This window comes from Vulpes vulpes, chromosome 4, assembly GCF_048418805.1.
Source record: "Vulpes vulpes isolate BD-2025 chromosome 4, VulVul3, whole genome shotgun sequence".
Taxonomy (NCBI): domain Eukaryota; kingdom Metazoa; phylum Chordata; class Mammalia; order Carnivora; family Canidae; genus Vulpes; species Vulpes vulpes.
Window position 1 is genome coordinate 42,123,531 of NC_132783.1, and position 26,354 is coordinate 42,149,884.

General features: G+C 35.2%; 1 protein-coding gene across 3 annotated transcripts in view; it reads right to left on the bottom strand.

Moving 5' to 3' along the window:
• Nucleotides 1-26,354, bottom strand: part of BANK1 (B cell scaffold protein with ankyrin repeats 1) — a 282,579-nt gene that overhangs the window by 134,356 nt on the left and 121,869 nt on the right. For all 3 annotated transcript variants that reach the window (XM_072755563.1, XM_072755564.1, XM_072755562.1), the window contains exon 7: nucleotides 17,314-17,510. In XM_072755563.1, coding sequence (XP_072611664.1) covers nucleotides 17,314-17,510 — 197 coding nt within the window. The remainder of the gene's footprint in view (nucleotides 1-17,313; nucleotides 17,511-26,354) is intronic.

Sequence of the window (26,354 nt, forward strand, 5' to 3'; positions counted from 1 at the left end):
ATTTTCCCTTTACTCCTTCCTATTTTAGCTTGTAGGCATATCACATACACAACTTAGCCTACTCATCTAGTTACTACTGAGTAGAGAGATACTGAAAGACTCATTTTAAGAAGGAAGTTGTAGGGCTACAGTCTCATTTGTTGACTACACACTGTTTCAAAAGGCTGAGCATTTACCCTTTAAGTTACAAATGAAGGCTTTCATAATTCAGCTTGGAAGCTTCATCCTTGTTAATGCTAATACATTCTTGGCCTTCTTTCTGGCAATAAGAGATCCCATGTCCTGTGCCCCCTCCTTTGCTTTTGGCTCTTGGCTTCACATTTATACTGGGCAGCTTGCTGGTGGCATCCAGGCCCTAAGGCAGAATTCACAATATTTATGTGGCTGCAGTGAGACAAATTGTGAGACACCAGCTTTTTGGCAGCCAACTAGAATGAATGAAAAAACTCAGATCACTCTAAACAAGCCAGCAATAATTATAAGAGAATCCTGACTGCTGCGTGGCACTGTCTCACAGAGTTTATAAAAGCATCGACAGTCATGACACTATCCATTTGGTAGCCTTTCAGCACTGTCATAAGGTCTGAGTAGAATTGTTTTCTGTCCTGGGCACTTTCCACTAAACTTGGAAGACAGAATTGTCACTGTTTCAATAAATATTTGACCTTCTCTTGCTACACACTTGATGTTACTTCTTTCCCTCTTATTGTTGCAATAAGTTGTTTCTGTCTCAATGTTACATTGGCACTGCCTAGCTCAATATTCTTTTTGAAAGTCATCACTATAATATTATATATGCTAATTTATATTTTAAAATACATGTGGATCAAAATTTGATGATACACTTGGGAAGAGACTGCAACATAGCAATGAGAACTGCTGTGAAAACACTGAGAAACATTCACCTTTCTTATTAAAGTATAGATTTAATAGCCTTTTGTATTAGGCCAAAGGTGCCAATGCTACAGTCATATAAAACCTTGCACTTCTTCAATATGCTTTTCTTCCAATGATTTGTTTTCTCTACAAAAGAAATTATTCCTTGTGGGTGTTCTCATGCTTCATCTTTCTTTTTTCTTACTTTTTTTTTCTTTCTCCTCTGGTCATTGAATACGCTACTGTATTACTCCAACATAAATAAAATTCTTAAATCTCATTTCCATTAGTTTCTCCAAATAATCTCCCTCTCATTAGCCCTAGTCCCACCATGGACTATTGTTTTTTATAAATTTCACAATCATCCCTTGCAAATAATTTATGACATTTGTGTGTCTGGAACTCAAGCTTGTACTTCAAGGGGAGTGGAGTTTTTGGTGTAAATAATTTATACCATAAATTTTGGAGGCAAGAATATTTTTCAGGGTACATTCTCCAGATGAAATTATGGTATCTATATAGCATAGGTCATTTCAAAATCACAGGAAAAAGAGTACAATAATATCAGACAGCCCTATATAAACACCTTTACCAGATCCATTTTAATGATTAGTCTTATCACATAGTTTCATATTTAGTTTTATCCTGTAATTTTTGCCCTTCTCAAAATCTATTGTTTTGCCTCTTATCTATATTTGAGGGATAGGCTTAACTCTATTTGAAAACGTTTTATCTTCTCTAGTACATACACATATTTCCCAGAAGAACGGGTGGTCTCACATTATTTCTCTTTCAGAAATGCAAAAATGCTATTGACATAGAAGAATAGCAATTCATTAAAGTAGGAAACAGCCACTTAGTGGGTAATATGCATTACAACATCAGCCATAATTTCATCTTTAGTTTATTTTCAGAAGCTGTTTAGGCTGTGCTCTATGGAGACACTTGTGCCTCACAAAATGGTGCCCTCCACTTTCTGACATACTACAATTTATTGAAATATTCATAAATATTTAAGAAAATGGATTGACAACACAACAACTAATCTGAACCATAAAACAGTTCCCTTAGAAAAGTCCAGATTCTGACATCATAGTCAAGGGAACTGAGAGAAATTTTATGAATGCATTCAGACTGTTTAATTAATTAAACAAGGGGGGGCTATTAGACTGAGGTGGCTCTAATGTCATGGTGACCTACTTTTGGCAAACCCAAACTGAAAGGTACAAAATGCCATAGAGTACAAAATCGAAACCTATGGACAACTAATAACAAACAGCTGACTAAGCTTTAGGCTCTAGCCATTCAATAATTTCCTTGGTTAGCTTCCACCTTTTCTCTATAAAAGTCTCTCCCCCAGCTCTGTCAGTGGAGTGCTCCTAACCACTTCCAGTTTGGCACTGCTTAATTCCAATAAATTTTGCTCAAGTAAACCATTAAAATGTTTATTATACTTCAGTTTATCTTTTATCAAGACACACATACAAGTTATCTTTGACTTACAATGGGGTTACATCCCAATAAACCCATCATAAATTTAAAAGATCATTGGTAATAAATATATTCAATATACTTAACCTACCAAACATCCTAGCTTAGCCTAGCCTAGCCTACCTTGCATATGCTTAGAACACTTACATCAGCCTATAATTGGGCAAAGTCATCTAACACAAAGCCTATTTCATAATAAATGTTGAATATCTCATGCAACTTACTAAATATTATACTAAAAGTGAAAAACCAGAACAGTTGCATGGGTTTGTAAGTGTATTGGTTGTTCACCCTAGTCATGGCATGGCTGACTGGGAGCAGTGGTTTGCTGCCACTACCCAGTAAAGGGGTTTGGGATAGGTGCCCCAGAAGGTACCACTCTGTCATGTGGATTATTTTGAGCCAAAGGCAGCTGAGACCATATCGGCTCAAGAGAAATTTTGCCCTTCCCTTGATTACATAGAAAAATCTAAATTGAGAGTTTTTCCCAGAATAAGGGTTATTAACAGAGATAAATTTTATCTGAATGATCTGAATGTATATGGCGTGGCAAACATCTAATTATCAAACATCTGCTCTTCTTATTGTCCTGTGAAATGCATTTCTTTCCTCTGAAATGCCATACCCCTATCCCCTTTTCTTTAGTTCAGAATGACAATATATGTCACTTCATTTTGCCTGTCTGTGGAATTTCCATGTCGATGTGGATTTCCCATATGTATACTATTAAATCTGATTTTCTCCTCTTAATCTGTCTCATGTCAACTGGATTCTTAGTCCAGCCAGAAGAACCCTTAAAGGGGACAAATATTCTTGCTCTCTGACACCAGCATCATGGGAGAGTATTGTACTGTATATTGCTAGCTTGGGAAAAGATCCAAATTCAAAATCTGAAGAATGATTTCTACTGAATGCATATCACTTTCTCACCACTGAAAAGCCAAAAGATTCATTAAGCTGAATCACTGTAAGTGAACCATCATAAGTCAAGGATTATCAATATAGACATATTTACAAACTTATAGAAACATATATAATATGGCCATTGTTTAAATTCTGTTTAACATATCTACTTGCCAGAGAGTTAAGGAAATCAGAATATGGTAAAAAGCTGAATTCTATTTTTACTGAGGTTATAGGTAATTAGCTGAAAATCTTTTGCTAGTATTTTTTTTTAAGATTTCATTTATTTATTTGAGAGAGAGAGAGAATGCCAATGGGGGAGGGGCAAAGGGAGAAGGAGAGAGAGAGAACCTAGAGTTAACAAATTGCATTTTAAGGAGACATTTTAACTGGTTCTCATGATATTTTCCTAGAACATTTTAGTTACCTACTCCTGAACTGTTATGGATTTTTATTGCTTTGTCTGAGGTCCATCTGTCTGCTTTTGTCTTTCTGGCTTCTGGGACTCTGTATTTCTTACTTCATCTCTAGGACTCCAGCTCACTCTTCTCACTCTCCTCCCTCTCCTGGTTATGGCCCCAATAGCAGATAGGAACATGAAAGGATTAATTTAGCACTCAGATTATTTCCTTATCTTAATTTGTACCATTGAGTGATTGAAAAAAATCATAGAAAGAAATTTAAAATAAAATTAATACTTATATTAGAGTTCTCCAGAGAAACAAAACCAACATGATGTGTGTGTGTATATATTATATATACACATATAGTAATATAAAGGAACTGGCTCACACAGTTATGCCTGGAAAGCCCCAAGATCTTCAGGGTGAGGTAGCAAGTTGGAAACCCAGGAGAGCCAATGGTGTAGCTCCAGTGCAAAGGTAAGCAGAAAGGACTGATGTTTCAGTCTGAGTTTAAAGACAGGAAAAAGCTGAAATCCCAGTTTAAAGGAGATTTAGTCTTTTTGTTCTATTCAGGACTTCAACAGATTGGATGAGGCCCACATTCATTAAAAAGAGCAATATGCTTCACTCAATCTGTAGATTCAAATGTTACTCTCATCCCAAAATACCCTTGCAGACACACCCAGTTGATACTTGATCAAAATCTAGGCAACCCATTGTCCAGTCAGGTCAACCTAAAAGTAATCATCACTATACTCTTGAGAAGAAGTAAAACTATAGTGATAAAATAGTTCAGAAGAGAAATAAAGCCATTAGTTAATTTATAATTTTTTTTTAAACTTTTATTTATTTATGATAGTCACAGAGAGAGAGAGAGAGAGGCAGAGACATAGGCAGAGGGAGAAGCAGGCTCCATGCACCGGGAGCCTGATGTGGGATTCGATCCCGGGTCTCCAGGATCGCGCCCTGGGCCAAAGGCAGGCGCCAAACCGCTGCGCCACCCAGGGATCCCCATTAGTTAATTTAATTTGACCTATTAAAACTAGAATTTGTTATTTTTTCTTTCTGTATTTTTAGACGTACTTTATCTGCATAGAACAGAGGTGAAACTGAATTCGGACCCAGACTTCTATTTGAATTGAATCATATGTGGTGTACTACAATAATGTTATGCAGAAAGATCTGTCAGATTAAAAGTGGGATAAGCTGTTAAAGAATACGCTAAAAAAGGTTATGTGTGCTTTTCCGAAGTATTGAGATAAAGTCTAGTGCAGTGTTAAAGCGGGCAAGCTAGAGCTACCCTGCTTGAATTCAAACCTCAGCTCTACCTCTTGCTAGCTATGTGACTTTGGGCAGTCACTTAACCACTCTATGCTACATCCCTTTATCTGTGAAATGAGGATAATAAAACTTAGCTTTTATCACAAAGCAGTAAAACACATATTAGCACTTATCAAATTCTGTATACAGTTTTGCTAATTGTATTATTTTTGATTCTTAAACTAACCTGTTCTTTTTTCCAAAGTACTTAACTTGTTGAGGATTGTATAGGGGGTTAAGTTTATGGTAGAATTTTGAAGGATAGATAATAAAGAACAGTTGTTCAAAGTCTGTTCCTCCATTTGAATGTGAGCTCATGAGAGGAGTGACTTGTCTGTCTTGTATTACTGTAAATATAATATTCAATATAGAGTACATTCTTAATATTTGTAGAAACAATTACTTTCTATGCCACAAATACATATAATGTACAGATAGGTATATATTTGTATGTGAGAGAGAGCATCTACCGAGGTAGCCACTGTTTTGGGCACGACAGATACAGTGGTGAACAAACATATGCTTTTGTGGAGTTTACAGTTCTGTGGGATAGATATTAAACACATATCCACCTACATTAATACATAAGTATAAACTCTGATATACTGTTATCAAATTGATGGTGTGATAAAGGAAATAGATTCTAGGCTTGAATTTATTAATAAATGAATTATATTAATATATGATTATTTTACGAAGATGCCACAAGATCTAATATTAAGTGGAGGTCTATATTTATAACACATGTGATATTAAGCATAATGTGACAGACTTCCATTTTATTCTAACTATATTTAAATTGAATTTTATTTCTTTAATTACAAATATTCATAGCATATACCACTCTCTGAAATTACCTTGTCTATTCATTTACTATCTATCCATAATCAACTAGAATATAAGCACTAGGAAGGACTACCAGCATTATTATCTTAGTGTTGCTAAATGCCAATCTCTATTATGCAGATTATGGACACTTAAGGTTTTCTGGGAAATGAAACCTTTTTTGACTTAATAGGGGTGGTGGAAGGGGAGGAGGGCGGGGGGTGGGGGTGAATGGGTGACGGGCACTGAGGGGGGCACTTGACGGGATGAGCACTGGGTGTTATTCTGTATGTTGGTAAATTGAACACCAATAAAAAATAAATTTATTAAAAAAATAGAAGATAGACTAAAATAAAACATCATAAACTTATTCATTTTCTGTTTGAAGGAATGTTACAATAAAACTTGTTTAAAAGGAGATTTGATGAATATTATTTGTTATATTTACTTCTGGGGTGATATCTTAAACAGGAAAGAAAAAAATTAATAATATGGACTATTCATGCATAATATATGTAATTAAAAAATACTAAGTATTAAAATAACTCACAAACTGATTGAAATATTCAATTTTTTTTAATTTTTATTTATTTATGATAGTCACAGAGAGAGAGAGAGAGAGGCAGAGACACAGGCAGAGGGAGAAGCAGGCTCCATGCACCGGGAGCCCGACGTGGGATTCGATCCCGGGTCTCCAGGATCGCGCCCTGGGCCAAAGGCAGGCGCCAAACTGCTGCGCCACCCAGGGATCCCTGATTGAAATATTCAAATATGTTCATGAGGAAGTTTAAAAATCATGATAAGCTTTATAAATTCCAAAGGCCTTTTGTATGCATAGTTTGAACCACAAAACATTCTGATATTTAATAAAATAGATTTCAAAGAAAAATTAAAGTACAGAGTTTTCTCTGTTATTTCCTCTAGCAATCCTATTATATCAGATACAGAATGAGTGCTCAATAAATATGGGGGAGTGATTATAATGATAACAATATAACAATGAAGTTGACATTCTATTTAGAAGCATTATACGGATATAAGGTTGGAATGCTAACGGCAGAGAGCATTGGAGGTGAGGATCTGGCTCCTTCAGTGACTCTTGTTAAAATCTAGATCATTCTTGCTCCCTTTGTGCTGATACAAAATCCATTCCCTTTCTCTTCCACTCTTATAGTCTATGCTAAAATTGGGAAGAACCATTCTAATCATTTCAGAATTTTACATAGTGAGACCCTAAAGTTAGTAGGTTCTTATTATTTTTATGGCTAGCCATCTCTTTTGGAAGTAATCTGATAAAGATTCTGGCTCCAAATTTTACTGACTCTCCAATTTATGAGCCTCCATTTCCCAAAATGTAAAAAAAAAATAACAGTCCCTCAAAGAGTAGTGGAGAACACAGGACAGGGAAATCTGCATAGAGCTTCTAGCCCAACCATATAGGTAATAGGTCTTCAACAAATAATTGACTTCAAGGCCTCCCCACTCCCACGATGCTATTGTAATCGACTGCAGGCTTGTTCAGCAACAGTCCAATACTGTGGTAATGAACCAGATTGCTCGGATAATTGGCATTCTCCCCACCAAATGCAAGATTGATAGATTCAATATAAATCTATGCAGTAACCCATTCTTGTAATAGAGAGTTCTCATTAAGGAAATGGATTAATTAGCTTACTGATATTTTAGTGAGAGTCACATTTGAATAAGTGGGCTCGGCAGTACAGAGAAAAGCAAATTAAACACTAATAAAGGCAGAAATGTGCTTGTCTAGGCTGAAGTCTCAGCCACAGGCTCAAATTGAGGATCTGAGTTTAAGATTTGTCAATGTGAGTGGACTTTAATGTCTGACAGATGAAAAACACTCTGATTTTTATGCCTGGTAGCTCCCTTTCTCTTCAAGACACTCATCCCAGCTGGAGGCTGCATGTGTGTTTCCTCCTCTAGATGATTTTCACCAGAGATTCCTAACTCTTTGTCAGGGAATGCATGTCTAATATAGAATATGCTTCAGCTTGTTTCCATACACAGCTAATAAGACATATTTGGGACAAACTAAATTAGAGTAAAATAGTCACCAAACTCATTCCCAAAGTATCCAAGTGCTCAGGCATCATTAGAAAATGTTATCTTAATCTTTCTCTTCTCCCAATGAATCACTGTTACATTTTTTCAACACTTGGAAAGACATTTTTCTTAAGATTAATTTTTAAGGAGAAATATATAAATATACACACATAAATGTACATACACACATATCATTCATATCAGCGTCCTTCTTTTCCTACTTAAGAAATACAAAAGTGTTTTGACAGTGCTTTCCCACTTTTCCAGAACCACTAATTTTTCTCTCTTTCTCGGTGATTCCCACTAACTTATCAGTGTGTAATTTCTTCAATCATTTTTTAAAAATTATTTATTTACTTTAGAGAGAGACTGAAAGTGTCAGGGAGATGCAAAGGGAGACGGAGAGAGAAAATCCTCAAGCAGACTCCCCACTGAGCATGGAGTCTGACATGGGGCTCCATTCCAGGACCCTGAGATCATGACCTGAGCTGAAATCCAGAGTTGGCCACTTAACTAACTGAGCCACCCAAGTTCCCCAATTTCTTTAATCTTTATTTTCTTTCAAGATTTTATTTATTTATGAGAGAGAGAGAGAGAGAGAGAGAGAGAGAATGAACAGGGAGGGAGTGGCAGGCAGAAGGAGAGGAAAGCAGACTCCTTGCTGAGCAGAGAGCTCGATGCGGGGCTCAGTCCCAGGACCCTGAGATCATGACCTAAGCCGGAGGCAGACATTTAACTGACTGAGCCTCCTGGGTGCCCTTTCTTCAATCTTTAAAAAAATAAAAAACAAACACCTCTATTGACCCCATGTTCCCTACTAGCTACAATATATTTTCTCTCCTCCCTTTATAGCAAAATACCCCATAAAACTGTTATATACTCATGATTCCCCAATTTCACTCTTCCTTTCCTCTCTTGACTCTCTAATCATGTCAAGGCTTTGTTACTTCTCTCCCACATCTCTGACTGCACCTCCCGCCCTCAGAGTACTTCCCACAAACTGCTCTTGATGACCACAATGCTAAACCCAAAGGTTGATTCTCTGTCCTTATCTTAGTTAACTTGTCAGTAGCATTTCACATAGATGACTACTTCCTCTTTGAAATTTTTCCTCCCTTCAGCTTGGAAGTCAATAGATTTTCTGATGTCTCTTTCTACTTCAAGGGCTGCTGCTCATTATTTTCTGCTGGTACTCTCATCAACTTAACTTCTAAACTTTGCAATATCTAGTAGGTATTTAAATTTTAACATATCCAAATCCAAACTACTGATCTTCCCCAGCAAACTGCTTCTTCACACAATCTTCATTATCTCACTACATAGCAAGCAATTCATTCCTTGTACCAAAATCCTTGGAGACATCAGTAACTACTCCTTTTACGTTCTGCTGCCTAATAATCAGTAAATCGTTTAGCTTTTCTGTAAAATACTGGAATATTTCATATCTGACCACTTTCCACAGTCTCTCCTACTGTTATCATAGTCTAACCTGCTTTCATTTTGTCATCTATACTCTGGATGATTGAGATGGTCTCCAATCAGTTCTCATCCCTCCTGCTTTTGCCTTGTACTGTGTGTTGGCAAAGCAGCAGTCAGAGAATTAAATCAGAACTCATCATACTCTCTTCGGAATTCTTTAATGGCTTTTATTCTCCAAAATCCTCACCATTGCCTATGTGCTTTACAGATAGTGGCCTTTGTTACCTTTCTGACACTGTTACTATTCTCTTTCTTTTTTAAAGATTTTATTTATTTATTCATGAGAGACACAGAGACAGACAGAGGGAGAAGCAGGCTCTCCACAGGGAGCCTGATACGTGACTTGATCCCAGGACCCTGGGATCATGGCCTGAGCCAAAGGCAGATGCTCAACCACTGAGCCACCCAGGTGCCCCTACTATTCTCTTTCTATCTCTTTTACTCTGCTTCAGTAACACTGGCCAACTTGTTCTTTTATGGACATGCCAGGCATACCAGCCTCCAGGTCTTTGCATTTGCTGTGCTCGTTTTCTCTTATTGGAATACTTTCCCTCCAGATATCTGCATGGTTTTCATAGCTTTCAAATTGTTACCCAAAGGCTGCCTTTACAGTGAGGACTTCCCTACTCATTTCAAAATTTCTGCCCAAAACTCTCCCCACATATCACTCAACTCAATGTAGTGTTTCCTATTTCTTCTTGGTCTGAAACACTAATGTTCACTTGACACCTTGTATGTCCTAATTATTTACTTGTATATAGTCTGTCTTTTTTTTCCTGGTAGAGTTTAAATTGGTCTGTTTTGAATTCCTAGTTTTTAGAACAATACTGAAACCTAATAGGTACTTGATAAATATTTGTTGAATAAGTCAATGAGTTGACTTGCCAAACTAAAATTAAAGAGACTACTGATTTCCTGGACCAAGTGAAAGTTAATTAATTTATTTAAAACAAACCCAAGATTTAGCCTTCAACTGGTACCATCTATTTTTCTTTTATATTATATTTTTGGAGGCAAAATAAGTCAGACATAATCTTTAATTTCTCACATCCATATATATCACAAGGAAGGTGTTGCTACATAAGGAAAATGAAGAAATCATACTGCCTGGCTCAGAGCTATGATATTTGGTGAATATTCTTTTTAAAAAATATATGTGGTTCTGCATTTTTCTCATATATAATCTGACCTTGGAGAGGGCTTTATACAAAGTAGAAACCATGCCACAATACCAGTAGAAAAGTATATATCCCATCTACATTGGATTACATGAAATTCCTTTTCGTATCTTAAATCATCAAAAATGACTGAAATTCAAAGCCAATTAATAGACAAGAATTTCCAAGACTCGTATTTTCTCAATGAAATTTCAATTCATTTGCTTTTGTATATTTTTCACTCTGAAAGCATAATGTCATTGTGTTTATTTCATGAGGTCTAGCCTCTAAAGCTATGGTGTCAATACTGATTGCTCTAATTAACATTTGTGATTAATTTTGCACTCACTGAAATTGCATTTCCTTTTGACCAGCAGGCATGTAAGTGACAGCTCAAGACTATTCTGTTCTACACAAGCTAATTGGTTTTAACGAAACCAGAGAAAAACAAAAGAACTCAAGTTTGGAAGGTTTCTGAGAAATTAGAAGACAAATGATTATAAAAACATAAGGTTGCAAGGGGCTTTAAAGACCATTTAGCCACCATGAGCAGGGGTGTGACCCTTGTGAGGATACCGGAGACTTCCCACATCTGAATCAAATACGTCAAAGATAACAATGCTTGCAAACTGTAACTGGAGTCTTAAGTCAAGATAAAGGCCAAGGTTAAAGACAATGACTTAGCTATCAATCATAAGAAAAGATTATATAGGAAGAACCTTAGCTGTTTGGGGTAAGAGAAGAAGCTCATAAGGGGTCAGTGGAGATTTAGGAGAATGGCAGTGTCAGGGAAACCAATACCAAAGCCTGAGCCACAGGACAAAGTAGATATTGTGGATCTACTATAGATTTAATACTTTCACATTTATTTCATCAAGTCCTAAAAACACTCTGTAAGGAATTATTTTTTTTCCATTTGCATATAAAGGAACTAAAGCCAAGAGAAAGCAAAGAGATTGTTCAAGAATGCAAACTTGGTATTTGATGAAGTCAAGATTCAAATCCAGAGTTGGCTGGATCTCAAAGTCTTATGTGAAGAGAAAAATGGAAAATTTCGCAAATGAGAGGGGATATGACAGTTGAAGGAATGCTAAGAACTGCAGAATTAGAGTATTAAAACTGGGTTTGCAGACTTGCAGAGGGGTAAAATTCTGTAATTGCCACTCTGGTGCATCTAATGGGATTTTAGAAAGAGGTTGCTAGGTAGTTCCAAAAGCATAACTGAAACATGAAAGTGTAATGCATGCAGTCAAGTTCAGTTATGTGCCTTGTTCCAGGTTCTTTGGTTCTAACAGAACATCAATATTGAACAAAAGCCAAAATTTTAAAATTCATTGTAGGCTGGCCTATTAAAAATATATGCTGAGGTTAGCAGTTGGGATATTTGTCCAGGAATTCTCTAAAACTGAACTTTAAAAAACCCTGAATATAAAGAGAATATAACCAATTATTTTATTTGCATCATGGGACCTAGTTAAGGATATTATCAGGTAAGTGAGATCAATTTGACACTTACCTTCTGCCTCATCAATGAGTAAATACATGCTGAGCACCCCCTGTGCACTTAACAGTGGGAGGGAAAGGGAACCCATTTCCCATTATCAGCTTCTAGGCTTATAAGAAAGGAAAACTTTCCCCATTCTCACTGGTGTGAGGTGGTATCTCATTGTGGTTTTGATTTGTATTTCCCTGATGGCAAGTGATGCAGAGCATTTTCTCATGTGCTTGTTGGCCATGTCCATGTCTTCCTCTGTGAGATTTCTGTTCATGTCTTTTGCCCATTTCATGATTGGATTATTTGTTTCTTTGGTATTGAGTTTAATAGTGAAAGGGAATATAAAGGAAGGGAGAAGAAATGTTGGGAAATATCAGGAAGGGAGACAGAACATAAAGACTCCTAACTCGGGGAAACGAACTAGGGGTGGTGGAAGGGGGGAGGAGGGCGGGTGTTGGAGGGGAATGGGTGACGGGCACTGAGGTGGACACTTGACGGGATGAGCACTGGGTGTTTTTCTGTATGTTGGTAAATTGAACACCAATAAAAATTAATTTAAAAAAAAAATAAGTTCTTTATAGATCTTGGAAACTAGCCCTTTATCTGATATGTCATTTGCAAATATCTTCTCCCATTCTGTAGGTTGTCTTTAGTTTTGTTGACTGTATCCTTTGCTGTGCAAAAGCTTCTTAAACCACAATGAGATACCACCTCACACCAGTGAGAATGGGGAAAATTAGCATAGCAGGAAACCACAAATGTTGGAGAGGATGTGGAGAAAAGGGAACCCTCTTACACTGTTGGTGGGAATGTGAACTGGTGCAGCCACTCTGGAAAACTGTGTGGAGGTTCCTCAAAGAGTTAAAAATAGACCTGCCCTACGACCCAGCAATTGCACTGCTGGGGATTTACCCCAAAGATGCAGATGCAATGAAACGCCGGGACACCTGCACCCCGATGTTTCTAGCAGCAATGTCCACAATAGCCAAACTGTGGAAGGAGCCTCGGTGTCCATCGAAAGATGAATGGATAAAGAAGATGTGGTCTATGTATACAATGGAATATTACTCAGCCATTAGAAATGACAAATATCCACCACTGCTTCAACGTGGATGGAACTGGAGGATATTATGCTGAGTGAAATAAGTCAATTGGAGAAGGACAAACATTATATGTTCTCATTCATTTGGGGAATATAAATAATAGTGAAAGGGAATATAAGGGAAGGGAGAAGAAATGTGTGGGAAATATCAGAAAGGGAGACAGAACATAAAGACTCCTAACTCTGGGAAACGAACTAGGGGTGGTGGAAGGGGAGGAGGGCGGGGGGTGGGGGTGAATGGGTGACGGGCACTGAGGGGGGCACTTGACGGGATGAGCACTGGGTGTTTTTCTGTATGTTGGCAAATTGAACACCATTAAAAATAAATTTATTATTTAAAAAAAAAGAAAGGAAAACTGCACTGGCAAAGCAGGGTATGCTGCTATTTAGACTGAATTAGTATATACTAATATATGCTAAATTAAACGAACAATCTACTAGAGAGCAAATACCATATAAAGCACCGAGAGAGCAATGCTAATACAGAGAGATATAAGGAGTCAAGAAGAGTGATATTCCCTGGCCTAAACATAAAGTCTAACTTCTGAGTAATAGGTTCTTTATCCCAGGCAATCATTGCTTTATGAAGGGATGCTCAATATGCTTCAGCATCTACTTCTCTGCACCTTCATTCTAAACCCTGGACCATTTGAAAAGAAAGTCCAGGGTTATTGTCAAACAGACCATAGAGGAATCTGTCTCGCTCACTCGCTCTCTCCATCTCCCTCTCTTTCTCTCTCCCACACACACACTCACACATAAGGCCACTGTCTACAGAGTCAGTGAGCAGCAGCGTTGGGATGGGTTAATGAGAGTAAGATGCCCCAGGAATCTCATCACAGCTGTGAGCAATAGAAATATTTCCAGGGGGGATCCCTGGGTGGCGCAGCGGTTTAGCGCCTGCCTTTGGCCCAGGGCGCGATCCTGGAGACCCGGGATCGAATCCCACGTCGGGCTCCCGGTGCATGGAGCCTGCTTCTCCCTCTGCCTGTGTCTCTCCCCCCCCTCTCTCTCTCTCTCTGTGACTATCATAAATAAATAAAAATTAAAAAAAAAAGAAGTATTTCCAGGGAAAAGTCCTTCTGAAAAGCCAGCTAGAGAAAGTACATGGAAAGCTGATTTTCTATTTCCTTAATTTTAATGAAAATGATTTATGTTTAAGATCTTATTCACATATACATAAAACTACATAAGTGAACACTGTGGCGTAAGAAAAAAGATAATAATCTGAACGTTATTCCTAAGAGAATTAAACATCTATTCTCCAACTCCACTGCCAGCTAATAGAGAAGGACATATCTATAACGCCCTATCCATTTACACATTGATGTCATCATTTTGTTAAGTGCGTTAAACTAGAGATGGATGGAGTGACATATTCTACATAATACAAGGAAATATAATATATTATTTTGCTTAAAATGCATTCTAATTTTTGCTGTATATGTTGAATCACAAAGTATGTCTTAATTTGTGGCCAAGTTCCAGTTGATTTTTAATTTTTAAGGTATTTTTTTATTTAAAAGATTAAGTTTTCAGAAAGCTGAATTGTCAATATTGCTATTTTTTATTTGAAATAGTCTGGGATTTCTTTAAAACCCTGTTGAGTGGTTCACATTCAGTTGTGGACTCAAATACCAAGCCTTATCTTCTTTGTCCATCCACCTTTCAGAGTAATGTCTCAGAGACATTGTCAGAAACCAAATATAGAGTAATTTATTTGAAAGACCTTATGGATTTTAGAAATATATGGTATTATCATCTATAATAGTACTGAAAATATGAAAATAAATGTAAGTATTAATTAGATAATGTTCTCAAAACACGAAAGCTATTTATTCACAATAAAAAGATTCTGCTCATATATTCTGTATAAATTATTGGCTTCTCAAAGGAAAAATGTCATGAAGAAATGTAAGAGGTGTGATTTGAAGCTTCTTCTCTTCTTTTTCTTTTTCCTTATTATTCATATGGTTTCACTAAGATATGGATGGCATTTATTTGCTTATGAATGCTTGCCAATGTTTTTTTCCTCTGTATTATTAAAAATAACAATTGCTTTTTCCTTCTACCCACTTTATCCAGAGCTGACCAAACACACTGTGTTGTAATTCTCTGCGAAATTATAAAATTAACAGTGTCTCAATGATGGGATATTAGGAAGAATTGAACACATCAGTCCATCATTTGGGGGCAAAATTAATTTGCGTTTAAAAATATATATTTCTTCTGTACAGAAGTATGGTTCATTGGATTGGAAACCTCAAACCTGAAAAAATATCTACTCCTTTCAACAATTCTGAAACAATAATTAATAGAAAGTCTTTTTAATGGAAAATTTGAACACATAGTTATGACAATCTTAGATTTATCAGAATGTGATTAGAACACAGAATCTCTTCATTATGAATGAATAGCTTTCGTTTTTTTGAGAATGTTATCTAATTAACACTGACATTTCTTTCATGTTTTCAGTACTATCATAGATAATAATACTATAATACCATCAACTTGTATCATTGCTATTACTGCAGGAGCAGAGGTGCAAATACCCAGAGGATGTAAGAGAAACAGAAAATTATTTCCTATATCCATCAGATGCTACCTTTGAATTTATGTTCATCTCTACTGTCATTATTATCTAGTGTCATGTTATCTATGGGGGACTGCACCTGTTAAAAGCTGGGTCTTCACTGGAGAAGGAAAAGCGGAAGTATCACTCATTGAAAATCAGGGTTTATCTTAGAAAGCAACCATGGATGCTAAAGACTTTCACAGAAAATTTTAACTTCAGTCCACCAGTGGTTAAACATTTGAGAATAGGGCTGTAGAAAATTGAGACAGGCAACCAAGATGTACTGCACAAGAGTACTGTAGGCAAATATGCTCAAGGCTAAATTGATTCATTGACTTAATGGAGATACATACCATGTAGCATTGGTGAGTGGATACTTACATAAAGTGGATACTTACTTAAATGAATGTACTCATTAGATATCTGAGAATTACTATCTGAAATCTTTTTAGGGATAAAAATAATTCTTATTCCTGATATGAAGGATATAGAATAAAAATAGGACCCTCTCCAATTTTATTACAAAACCTTATTTATTTATTTATTTATTTATTTCATTTTTGTATTTATTTTAAATACAAGCCAAAGATATCCTATTGTAATTCATTGTGAATGAAATCCACACTATACTATTCTTAGAACTATTTTTCTGTTTCTTAAAAGTGGGAAAAAAGTTAGATTGGTTGTCATTTCACTCTCTGGAAGTCACAAATATCAATGGTTTATAAAGTTCAATTTTACATTGACTTAATTTAATAATCAGAATGAATGCTAAAAAGACCAGAAGTGACCCACGGCATTTCAATGTTCTATATTAACTGTTCATCAGCAATAAAATTATTTATCTTCTGAGAATCTAAAGACTAATTTTGACATATTCACTAAGACAATTATTGTCTTATATTTTCCAAAGAACCATCAGAAGCATAATTCACTTTCTTAAGCAAAATGTGCATATGTTTCCCCTATTACAAGAGGAAATAATTTTTCTTCTAAAGTTGATTACGAAAAGACAAAGTGTATTCTATATACTAAGGTAGTATCCCCTTCTTCAAAATCTACCTTGGTTGTATTCTTACTAATTCTAAACTAATGTCCTTCTGAAATCTAGGACTTCAACCTATATAATAAGAATCTGAGACTTAACAGAGAGAGAAAAGGAATCACATATGAGAAACAAATTTAACATGAATTAACTTTTTATGGAGTAGACTTTTTGAATGATTATCAAAATGTATTCCTTTAACCTAATAATTATTATCTGATTTCATGAGCGTAATAGTATCTTACTTAAGCTTTTGAATGAAAGAACAAAGGTAATGGATTTTCATATCCTTTTCACCATTTCCTCTCCAATATGGAACAGGCTATATAGAAGCTAGAAAGACAAGTTTTAAAAAAGACTATTTAGGGGAGGAAGTGTGGAGTCAGAGCTGGTTTATAGTGATACTAAACAAGTTGACCTATCTTGCAAAATGCTTTTAACACAGTGAATGACTCAGGACCAAAAGACACTATAAACTTGCTGAGCAATAGCATCATTTCCAAAAGAGCACACGCACATATACACACAAGCTTTATAAAAAGAGTTCTCGAGATAAAATGGAAAAAAAAAACCTTACTGAGAAGTCTTCAAAGATTTTCTTGAGTTCTTTGTGACCATGCCTTTCAGCAATATGTGCTGGATCTGAACCCTCGAAATTTTTCATCTCAGATGCCCATGCTGCTCCTGAACATTGAAGCAAATGAATAGCCAAGTTCTTTAAACCAAATTTTGCTGCACAGTGGAGAAGAGTTGGAAGTTCTTTGAAATGAGTATCTGTAAACATAAGAGGTAATAGGATTAATATGCGTTTATCATGTCTGGAATTCCATAAGAAAAAGTTGAACACAATCTAGTACTAAAAGTAATTCTTACAAAGTAGAACAGGCTTTCAGTGTCATTTTGCATAGAAGAAATTATCAGTGGCTTTTAAGAAAGATATTATTTATTTGAGAGAGAGAGAGAGAGAGAGCAGGAGTTGGGTGAGGGCCAGAAGGGCAAGCAGACTCCCCACTGAACAGGGAGCCCGAAGATGTAGGGCTCCATCCGAGGACCCTGGGATCATGATCTGAGCCAAAGGCAGACGCTTAACTGACTGAGCCACCCAGGAGCCCCCTACCATCAGTCATTTTAACAATGAGGCATCTCCTTCCTATTTCTCATCATACAATAAATATAAACTAATATTCTCATTAACAAATTAATGCATCAGTCTTACCTGTGGGGTAAGTTTAACTTGGAAAGACATAAACCTCTTAAAAATAAAACAAAATAGAACAAAAATATCATATTGCAGTAACTCTTTTGAATATATTTCAACATTAGCAAAACACTAAAAAACAATATAAAATAGGTCCAACTATAAAACCTTTCTGTGTTTTCTACTGCCATGCCTGGTTTGCTTCCTTCTGAAGGTGAAATGGACACATAATTGCTGGAGGGGTTATATTAGATCTTTACGTGAAATTTTTGTTTCAAAAAGGAACTGCAACAGAAAATACAGGTGAGTACTTTTATAAATATTTTTAGTATGGAAATTTCCATCAGGATTTTACAGATTTTGTATCAATGTTTTGGAGTTTGAATTTCATAATTAGTTGTTAGCTATCAATTAGAAGTATTAATTATGTATAATTATAAAATGGTGAATGCAAGCAGCTATTGCAATGACAAAACACACACAGAATAGTGATGGTTTGTTATTATTCTATATTTTCACACCTAGCTGGAAAAAATGTGTTATAGAAATTACACACCAGCTTGCTTGAATAGCTGTGGCATTATCAGAAGCAAGTAATGCAAAGACTTACAGCAACAGAAATGAAGGTGTCAAAGCAAAAGTCAATTTTCTACCATAATGTTTTAGAACACTGAAACTGGCTTTATTTACCTCTTTACTATTTTGTAGATTAAAGGGGAAAAAAGGGAAATAAGGGGAGTTGTTAGATTTTGAGTTTTCAATTCACTTGGGTGTTTCAGGGCAGAATAAATTATTTAGCTTATTGGTTTTTATGGTTTAATAGGAAACAAAACATAAACCTCTAGGATACATTAAGAACTTACTGTAAGGAAATATTTTACCCTTCAAAATGTGTTAATACTAAATGGCCATAGGTAAATTCCATGGTTATATTTCAACAATAAATACACCAGTCCCTTCTTATATGGTATGCAGTGTGTCAAAATTTACCAAATATTTTATGAAGGTGAGCTTGTGAAAGCTGAAACTGTCTAAAGTAGGTACCATTTTCGAAATAAAAATCTAGTTTCTTAAAAAGGTATTGAGATATAATTTTTATTTATTTTCATTAAAAGGTACCATAAATAAAATTTTCTATCATTAAACCAGGACAAAGTTAATGAAAAAAAATTTACATGATAATGTCAGATTTTTACATGCCTTTGGTCATCTCTCTCAATGACACATCATACAATAAGCAAAAAAAAAAAAAAAAACATCACCTGGCAATCAATGCATTATGCATTATACCCACACATTGCTATTCTGGTGAACTTTTAAATCACTGTCAATGCAGCTTAAAATGTTTTTATCATTAAATAAATGTTTAATCATTATGAGAATGCAGTCACTTTTTAACCTCACTGACTTCCTGTCAGTAAATCCCTCAAGCTTAAGGTACTATAATATTAAAATCAACAACCACCTTCATTAAGAATCTCTCTTGTATATCAAAGAGAGTAATTAGGACCGTGACAAGTGTTCATGACTTTTCAGGGTACATTTTTTAATAGTTGTGCTACTTTAAACTGTGTTTTCTGATACAAAAATGGAAGTTCTGCTGATTTAAGTTTATAGTGATGATACTAAAGGGTGCTACAGGTTTAAAGGTTGGCTTCTTTATTTTCCATTTCTTTACTTCATTTTTAGTGGTAGCTTAAAATCCACTAATATACTAATATATTTTGTGAAGTTATAGTCATGAAAGAGCCTTAAAGGGTATCTTTCCAGTTTCCTACCCAGTATTAGAATTGTATTCCTAGAATTTATAAGAGATGCTCTGGGTACTGCTTGCCTACCTCTAGAGACAGTGTCCTTTACTTCCTAAGGCAGACTGTGTCTTGATTAGACAACACTGATTTTAGACAATTATTACTTCTGTTGAGGTGAAAGGTAATTCTTCTCAATTCTCATGTATTCATATCCTTCGGGCAATATAGAATATAATAGTCACAAGAGCACAGGCTTAGAGTCAGTATTCAGTATGTGAACTTCAACAAGCTACTAATTACTTAATTCTCTTCCAAATTTATAGGGCTATCAAGATAATTAAGTGACCGGACATAGAAAAAGTGCCCAGAGAAGTGTCTGAAACATAATAGACACTCAAAAAATATTAGTTTCCTTCCCTTTCTCTCTTCTCTGTCAAATAAAGTATCCTTGTCCTAATTCATCTTTGTTCCAACCTTAAGTTCCCTGATTCTTTTCATTATTCCAAAGTACTGACCATCCTGATAATCTGCCCCTAGAATAGCTGCTCTTTTATAAAATGGTGAATTGGTTTTAAACTGGCCTATATGATCATTTACAGCAATGCTTTTTATTATCTTGAGTGAGGTTATTTTGTCTGCTTATTTTCATTAAGTAGGAAATGCTCAGCCTGCTAATATACATGGTCAATAACTAAAAAAATTCTAATTTAAGTTTTTTGAATTAAAATATGACAACATTAACTTTTTAAAGAATTTGAAATGATTCATAGGAGCTATATTAGTTATTTTAATGTTAATTAGATCATGATCTTTAGCATTATTTTTGTAGAACATCAAATTAAATATACTCAGCATGTGGATATAATATATTTTATATATGAATAAAAGCATTTATGTCAATACAGGTATGATTATGCTAGGAACTACTACAGGATTTTATGTATATGCTTTTTATAAAATCATACTTTTTATATTTTCACCCTGATTTGGTTATTATGAGAATTTGAGATATGAATGGATTCCTCTGTATCTGGAACAGGTATGTTTGCAATCACACGATCACTATAGTTCTTTTTTAAAGATATTTATGTTTCTAGGGCTTAAATTTTTTTATAAAAGTATAATTTCAAATTGCATTGATGAGTTTGATGAGTTTTAACAATTCTTTGCACTCAAGTAACCACAACCAAAAATAAGCTGAGGAAAGCTTCTATCACCACAGCAAATTCTCTCATGTCTCATTCTAGTCAATTCTCCACTTTAGAAGTGACTACTTTCTAATTTTTATCAACATAGGTAAGTTTTACTTATTATTGGATTTCAAATAAGTGGAACCATATATACTTATGTATTGCATTGTCTTCTGGCCTCTATTGCTGATGAGAAGTCAGATATCATTTTTACAATTGTTTTCCTGTATGGAATGCGCTTTCTCCAACACAAACTCCTCACCTTCTCCTTCTCCCCCCACAGCTACTTTTAAGATTTTACTTTTACTTTTGATTTTCAGCAGTTTCACTATGGTGTGTGTAGGTATATATTTTTGTATTTATTCTGTTTGGGAGTTACAGGGCTTACTGAATCTGTGGATTGATGTCAATCATCAATTTTGGATCATTCTTGGCCAATATTTCTTCAAATATTTTTCTGCCTCATTCTGTCACCTTTACTAAGGGAATACAAATACACATATGTTAGATTATTTAATATTATCCTATACAGCTTGGATCAGAATTGAATCAAATTGATATGTAGATGAACTGAGCTTGTTCTTTTTTATGGCTTTATTTTGAGTCTAGATTTTTCATCTCTTTTTTGTTTTGAATACTTTATTTGGACTGTCTTCAAGTTTACTGATTCTCTTTTCTTCTTTGTTTTGTCTATAAGTAAGCCCATCTAATTTTTAAAAAATTTTTCTGATATTGTATATTTCAAGGATTTCCTTTTTTATGATAATTTCTAATCTGATAAAAATAATTTTAATTTAAAATTAATTCTTGTTGCCCAACTTTTACAATAGATTCTATCACATTTTATCATAATTATTTTAATGGTCCATCTAAAAATTTCAATATCTGTATATTGAAATCACTGTCTATTTTCTTGACCAGGAATCACCTTTTATTCCTTCTTCATATTTCCTGTAATTTTTTTGTTATACACTTAGCATTGTATTAAAGAACTGAAGTAAATTATATTTACCCCCAGAATAAGGCACACCATTTCTTTAGTCAGACAACAATACTTGGGATCAGAGTCAAATTTATCTGTAGGTGAACTGAGCTTGGTCATTTTTACATCTTTATAGCTTCAATTAACAACTGGCTTCAGATATTTTGAGGGCAGGATCACAGCTTTCTTCCACACAACCTGGGATCTGAGCCCTACTGAGACTCAAGAAACTTCAGTGGCTTGGCTGTCACCTTTGGGTTAGCAGATAATTCTTTTTTTTTTCTTCCTCCAGTCCTGCCTCCAGACTTCTTCACATCAAAATATCTCTCTCAGATTTTGTGGGGCCTCTGCAGTACACTCAGACTCCTTACCATCCCATCCCAAACACTTGGAGGTATTTCTTCCAGCTTTTATGCCTCTGTGTATTAGGAACTTGCTTTCCATAGGTAAAACCTTTGGTGGGATTTGTCTCAGCAAACCTGTCCCCCTTTCACTTTTCAGCAGTCACTAGTGGGCCTTCAGGGAAGACTCAGAATATTTTCAAGGATCTCTCTCAGCTTTCCTGCCCTCCAGCCCTTGGTTTACTAGCTCTATGCACTTATAATAAACAGCCTACAAGAGAGGTGTTGGGTGATCTGTAATTGGGCTTTTTGAGATTTTTGTCCATCACACTAGCCTAATAGAGCCATTTAAAGTTTGCTAAATGTTTAGCTGGTTTCTCTTTACTTCTCATCAATAGTGGATTGCTCTGTAAGGGATGAAGGAAGTCGTGAATTTCTTTTTTCTTGTGAAGGACTGGTCCCTTTTTGGAATTTGGTTTATTTAGATTTCTTTTGTCATTGACTTTCAGCTGGATTAAAAAAAGAGATTGATTTGGAAAATCATCTTGCTTCTTGTTACAATGGGAGCAGTAGACTCTTGTGATGTACATCTTAAGGAGAAACAGAAATCCTATTAGTCTTAGCTCATACACCATTTAGCAATTTTCTTTTTTTTTTTTTTAAAGATTTTATTTATTCATGAGAGACACAGAGAAAGAGAGGCAGAGAGACAGGCAGAGGGAGAAGTAGGCTCCCTCCAAGGAGCCCGATGTGGGACTTGATCCTGGATCCTGGGATCACGCTCTGAGCCGAAGGCATATGCTCAACCGCTGAGCCACCCAGGCATCCCCATTTAGCAATTTTCTTAAACTTAAATTTATTTTATAAGCAGCTTATAATCTTACTTATTAGATTAAAATAATGGATTTCTTAGGAAGATATAAAAAACATGTGAAGTTTGCTTAAACTATAGTGTACATCTGCTTAATTTCAGGGAAGTTTTCATTGAATTAATCAAGATTCATTGCATCTGTTTTTATATTCTTGGTGTAAATAAGCAGCCACAATTCACATTAAAGTATAGTCAGTTTGCTTTTGACTTTTTCAATGGAAATAAATTTTCAAGTTTCAGTTGTTTCAACCAATGTATGTTGAATGGTAATTTCAAAGAACAGAATTAAATGTCTCTCCTTTTCAAGGAAATTTCAATTTCACTAGTTTTTGCAAATAAAAATGAATAAATTGGTACATAGTAAAGAAATTGAGTCATATATTTGTGCTGAGCCATTTCTAACAGTTCAAGGTAATCCCTATAAAAGGTGGCCAATAATTAGATTGAAGTAATCAAACCAAAGCTTTCAAAAGATTAATCCAGCTCACCAGAATAATAGAATGGGGAATATACCCAAGGTTAGAATATAAGCTTTAAAAATTTAAAAGATGACTATGCAAACTGGAAGTGCATGATCATGTAATCCATTTGTTCTCATAAATCACTATCTGGAATCATAAATATTTATTCACTCAAAGTAGAATGACCAGGTGGCCACTTTAGGACAAAATAATGAAGCACACAACAAAGAGGAGACGAGTCAGGATATCTGCTTTCTAATCTAAGCTCAGCCACTAAATCTGTAATGCTTAAGAAAATTCCTTTGTCTCCCTGAACCTCTGATTCTTTGTTTATAAAATTAGAGGGTTGGGGACTTCTGATTTTTCTCTGGGTAAGAAGTCATGTCATAGGTGAGATATCAATTAAAAGAGTAAGGATAATATTTATGAAGGTTGAAGAAAGCTAATAATTTTTGTTCTTTCATCATAGGATTTGGATTCTGATAAAAACATTCATATTTCTGTGGATCTGCAGAACAGAGCATTTCTGAGTGCAATCCGTTCTATGAAAGGAGAACCACAAATGCTACATGTGAGGTACCATTCTTCAATCCTGTCGAAATAGTAAACATAAAATCCTATTTAGAAATTCAAGCACAAAAAATAACTGCCTTGACAATGTAAATTAAATGCACGAGGGAAATAATGGTCCATCAAATACCCTTGCTGCAGTTTTGTTGTTATCTTTTGTATTACATAAAATACGAGTGGGACATACACAGAAGTACACTTTAGTATTAAACTCAATTTTGTATTTACCTCACTAACTATTGCAATTATATTCTTGTTACTAAAATATTTTCTTGGGGTGGTTCAGTGGTTGGGCATCTGCCTTTGGCTCAAGTCATGATCCCAGAATCCTGGGATGGAGCCTCCTTCTCCCTCTGCCCATGTCTCTGCCTCTCTCTCTCTCTGTCTCGAATAAATAAATAAAATCTTAAAAAAATAAAATAGAATCTTAAAATTTATGGGAAAATATTGAAAGTTGTATCCATTTTGTATGTCCCTTGTTAATTGTTTCAGGAAACTTCATGTCAGATTTTTTACAGATTTTTTTTTTTTTTTTTTAGTTAAAACAGTTAAATTCTTAATCAGCATTAAATTCAAATGAATCCTGGTTTCATCTTAATACATGAACTTCAAAATAACATTTTTTTATTATTATAAATCTTAAAATTCTAAAACTTAATATTTACTTAATTTGGGAGTCAATATCATGCAGTTAGTGCTTAAGCATTAGGGCTTTGAACCCAGATTAAATGGATAGAATCCCAATTCTAGCATTTACTAATGATGTTATTTGGATAAGCTACTTGAGCTTATCACGATTTTCTCAACATTTAAGTGAAGATAATAACATCTAATCAATAAGCTATTAAACCTAGGTCCAATGTATTCTTTCATACAAACAACTACTATTGAGCCTCACTCTTCAGGAATTCCATATTTGCAAATTTTCCTACTCACAAAAATTTATTTGTGTCCCACCACCCCTAAATCAAAAATTGTGGCCCTTTTGTGGTCTTTGTAGATATGTGAAGAGCAGTGAAAAATCTGAGTCACCCAAAGTGCATGTTCCCCGCTGAGTCCAAACAAGGCAACACCCTGCCTTCTAATTTCAACTCTCATACTTTAAACAAATGTCTTCCTTGTGGTTTATGTAGTGCTACATGTTTCCCATTTTTGTGGGTTTTTTTTTTTTGATGTTGGTGGTGATTTAGTTGTTTACAAAGTGGCTCCCTGGCACAATACAGAGGTGTTGTTTGGTGTTCCCAATCACAAGAAGGCTGTGATATGCTTTATGAAGAAAATAAGTATGTTAGATAAACTTTGTTCAGGTATGAATTAAATGATATTGTTAATGAGTTCAATGTTAATGAATCAAAAATACATATAAATGCTGTGTTTTTAAACAGAAACATGCAAAAAATGAGTTTATGTATTGATGGGTCGACAAAAATGTGACCAGAGGTTTGCAAGAAACTAATCCTATATTTTTCCTAAAGCAATGTTCAGTATTCTCTATTCAGCGACTGTATAATATGTAACTACTGTGAACAATGAAAATCAATTGCATTTTAATGCAATGTAAAGCCCCTTCTCCCTTTGGAGAGAGAGTTTAGAATTTGTTTCCCATTGCAACACGGCTAGAAATTTTCAAAATATGGTGCCTTCTTTTCTTTCTTCCACACAGTGAAGGAGTCTCTGAGTGCAGTCCTTTGTGTTGATTCAGAGTGAGGCCAGGAAAGGCATAGGGCTAGAAGAGGAACCTGTGAATACTCAGCTTATGATTTCTGAGGCATTCTCCCTGCTTGTCTCTGTGTTTAGAGCCTACAATACAAAGTTAAAATCCAAACTGGGCATGATTAGATCCACACTGGCAACCACTCTGGAAGTAGGAAGGACAGTCCTAGGGCATTGACTCTGTTTTGCCTATTTTCCCACTTACCACGCTTAGACAAAACAATAGGAAAAATCTAGGATGAAAGGGAATCCTTACCGTGCCGTTCTCAGATAATACAAATTCCTTTGAGTGATTGTACATCTTATTAATTTTGGTAGATTCTGTATATTTTGTTGTAACTAAATGCTTAAAATTTGGAAGTTTTATAAAACTAAAAAAATAAAGTTCTGGAAGATTGGTGTTCTGGCATGCAAAACATATGAATGATAACTGACATGAAGCATGAGAAATGAATGGAGCATGTGACCTTGAATACAGAGAAAGTTCATTTTTCCTCAGTACCCAAATAGAATTCACCAAAAATTAGCAGCAGTAGTAATA